This window comes from Camellia sinensis, chromosome 7 (genome assembly GCF_055761805.1).
Source record: "Camellia sinensis isolate YWXY chromosome 7, ASM5576180v1, whole genome shotgun sequence".
In the NCBI taxonomy this organism is placed as follows: domain Eukaryota; kingdom Viridiplantae; phylum Streptophyta; class Magnoliopsida; order Ericales; family Theaceae; genus Camellia; species Camellia sinensis.
Genome location: NC_138967.1, coordinates 189,975,171 through 189,977,486, shown reverse-complemented (window position 1 = coordinate 189,977,486; position 2,316 = coordinate 189,975,171). Strand labels below are relative to the sequence as shown.

Below are 2,316 nucleotides of genomic sequence, written 5' to 3'. Positions count from 1 at the left end.
TAAGTTAAAAAGTTAATAAAACAAAATATCACATTAAATTTATAATCATTTAATTTTTACTCTCACAAAAATTTAAATTAAAATAATTTAAAAAAATCAAAAAAAATGGCTTAGACCCCATCTGGGGTGCTGGGTCTTCTCCTATTGGCCCAAAAAATTGTTTTTTTTTTTTTTTTTTTTTTTGATTTTCAACCATTACCAACCGCTCACGTGGAAGGGAGGTGCTGGGGTGTCTCCTGCTGGGGTCCTCCAGCAGGACCGTTATTTGTAATTCTCATAAAGAATCAACCTTTCAAACAAACGAAAGAGTCAAACTTCACCAGCCAGTCAGGTCCAAAAAAAACCCTTCACCAGCCAACCCGCCGCCATCTCTCTGTCTCTGTCTCTGTCTCTGTCTCTGTCTCTCTCTTCACCAGCCCCACCACCATGTCTATATTATATATATTTATACACTTTTTCATCCATTAAGCAAGGAATCTATACTCAGAAACCTAATTAATTTCAATCTCTTCACATCACTCTCATTGTCCATCAAACAACAACAACAAAAGATGGAAGGTGAAATCAAGAACTTGCTCCAAGTTTGGTTCTCAATCGCAGCCTCTCTCTGTTACTGCTACTTCATCTCTTCAAAACTCCCCAAAGGCAAGCACAGACTCCTCTCTCTCCTCCCCATCTTCTTTCTCTTCACTCTCCTCCCTCTCCACCTCTCCTCCGCCTTCGTCGCCTCCGTCACCGCCTTCTTCATCACCTGGCTCGCCTCCTTCAAACTCCTCCTCTTCTCCTTCGATCTCGGCCCACTCTCTTCCAACCCACCACAACCCCTCTTTCTCTTCATCATCATTGCTTGTCTCCCCATCAGAACCAAACAAATTTCAGAGACATCATCAAAACCCACAAATTTGCCTCTCAATTTAGCTTCAGAACTGGTGGTTCTGTCCCTCTTGATCGGTGTGGTCCACGATTACAGAGAGCTTCTACACTCTACGATTCTCTTGATATTGTACTGTTGCATGGTGTTTCTCATGGTGGACGTACTGGTGGCGCTATCCAACGCCGCCGTCAGAGCCACCGTGGGGTTGGAGCTCGAACCACCCTCCGACGAGCCCTACCTATCAACCTCTCTCCAAGATTTCTGGGCAAGACGATGGAACCTCATGGTAACAAACACACTGCGACACACCATATACAAACCCGTCAGGTCGGCCTGTGAGCCGATTCTAGGCCGAGAGTGGGCCTCACTGCCAGCTGTCCTTTCGGCTTTTCTCGTGTCCGGCTTAATGCACGAGCTTTTATTCTACTACGTCACACGTGTGAGTCCCTCGTGGGAGACGACCGGTTTCTTCGTGTTACACGGTGTGTGTGTGGTGTTGGAAGCCTGTGTGAAGAGGAAGGTAACCGGCAGGTGGCGGTTGCATTGGGCCGTGTCTGGGCCTTTGACTGTTGGGTTTGTAGTGGGCTCTAGCTTTTGGTTATTTTTTCCACCTCTATTGAGGAATGGTGCAGATGTGAAGGTGCTCAATGAGTTCAAATTTTTTGTGGACTTTGTAAAGAGAAACCTTATACTAATTGGTCAAAAATTTGTATGGTAGTTTTTGGGTGTCTGATTTTGTTACACATTTTAAAAAGTGTGTACACATATTTTGTTTGGTTAAAAATAGTAATTTATCATTTTTGATGGAGTGTTTACACTGTTTGGGTATAAGGTCTATATATGTAGACCAATCACATTATATGTATTATTCACACAATAAAAAAGAGTAAACAAATTCTTTTTCATTGTTTTAGTTGTATTGTAAATTGGAATGAAAATTTTAGGTTGATTCCTTTGTGGTGGAACAAGAGGGTCCACAATTTTGTAACACATTGCCATTTAAAAAAAAAAAAAAATTCAATCATTGCATTATTATTTTTATTTTTATAATTGACATAAACAAAAAAAGGTATAGAAGAAGTTGCATTATATAATAATAAGATTTTAATCAGATGTTACACTTAATAAGGGGAGTTGTCTTACTAGGCCGATTTTCTTAGATTGTATTTGATTGGGAGATTCGGAAAAAGATTCGGAAAAGCAAAGAGAAAAGGTATGTAAAATTATGTAAAATGTAAGTATATTTTATTCATATTTTACCTATATTTTTTATTTTCTTTTCTAAATCTCTTTCCAAATCTTCCAATTAAATACAGCGTTAATCTTTAACAAATTGGTTATATGCCAAGAGTTTTACATTTAGGCATAATTTGAACATTATTTTTGTTTTTTGGCTATGGTTGTTACTAAAGTAAATTCATTGACTTAAAAATCAGAAATTG

The 2,316-nt window shown here is 39.0% G+C and overlaps 1 protein-coding gene across 1 annotated transcript; it reads left to right on the top strand.

Annotated features, from left to right (window-relative positions):
* The first annotated feature begins 330 nt into the window (after positions 1-330).
* Positions 331-1,779, top strand: LOC114284009 (putative long-chain-alcohol O-fatty-acyltransferase 5). Its single transcript, XM_028226887.2, has one exon. The coding sequence runs from the start codon at positions 552-554 to the stop codon at positions 1,590-1,592; it is 1,041 nt and encodes a 346-aa protein (XP_028082688.2). The 5' UTR covers positions 331-551; the 3' UTR covers positions 1,593-1,779.
* Positions 1,780-2,316: the final 537 nt, after the last annotated feature.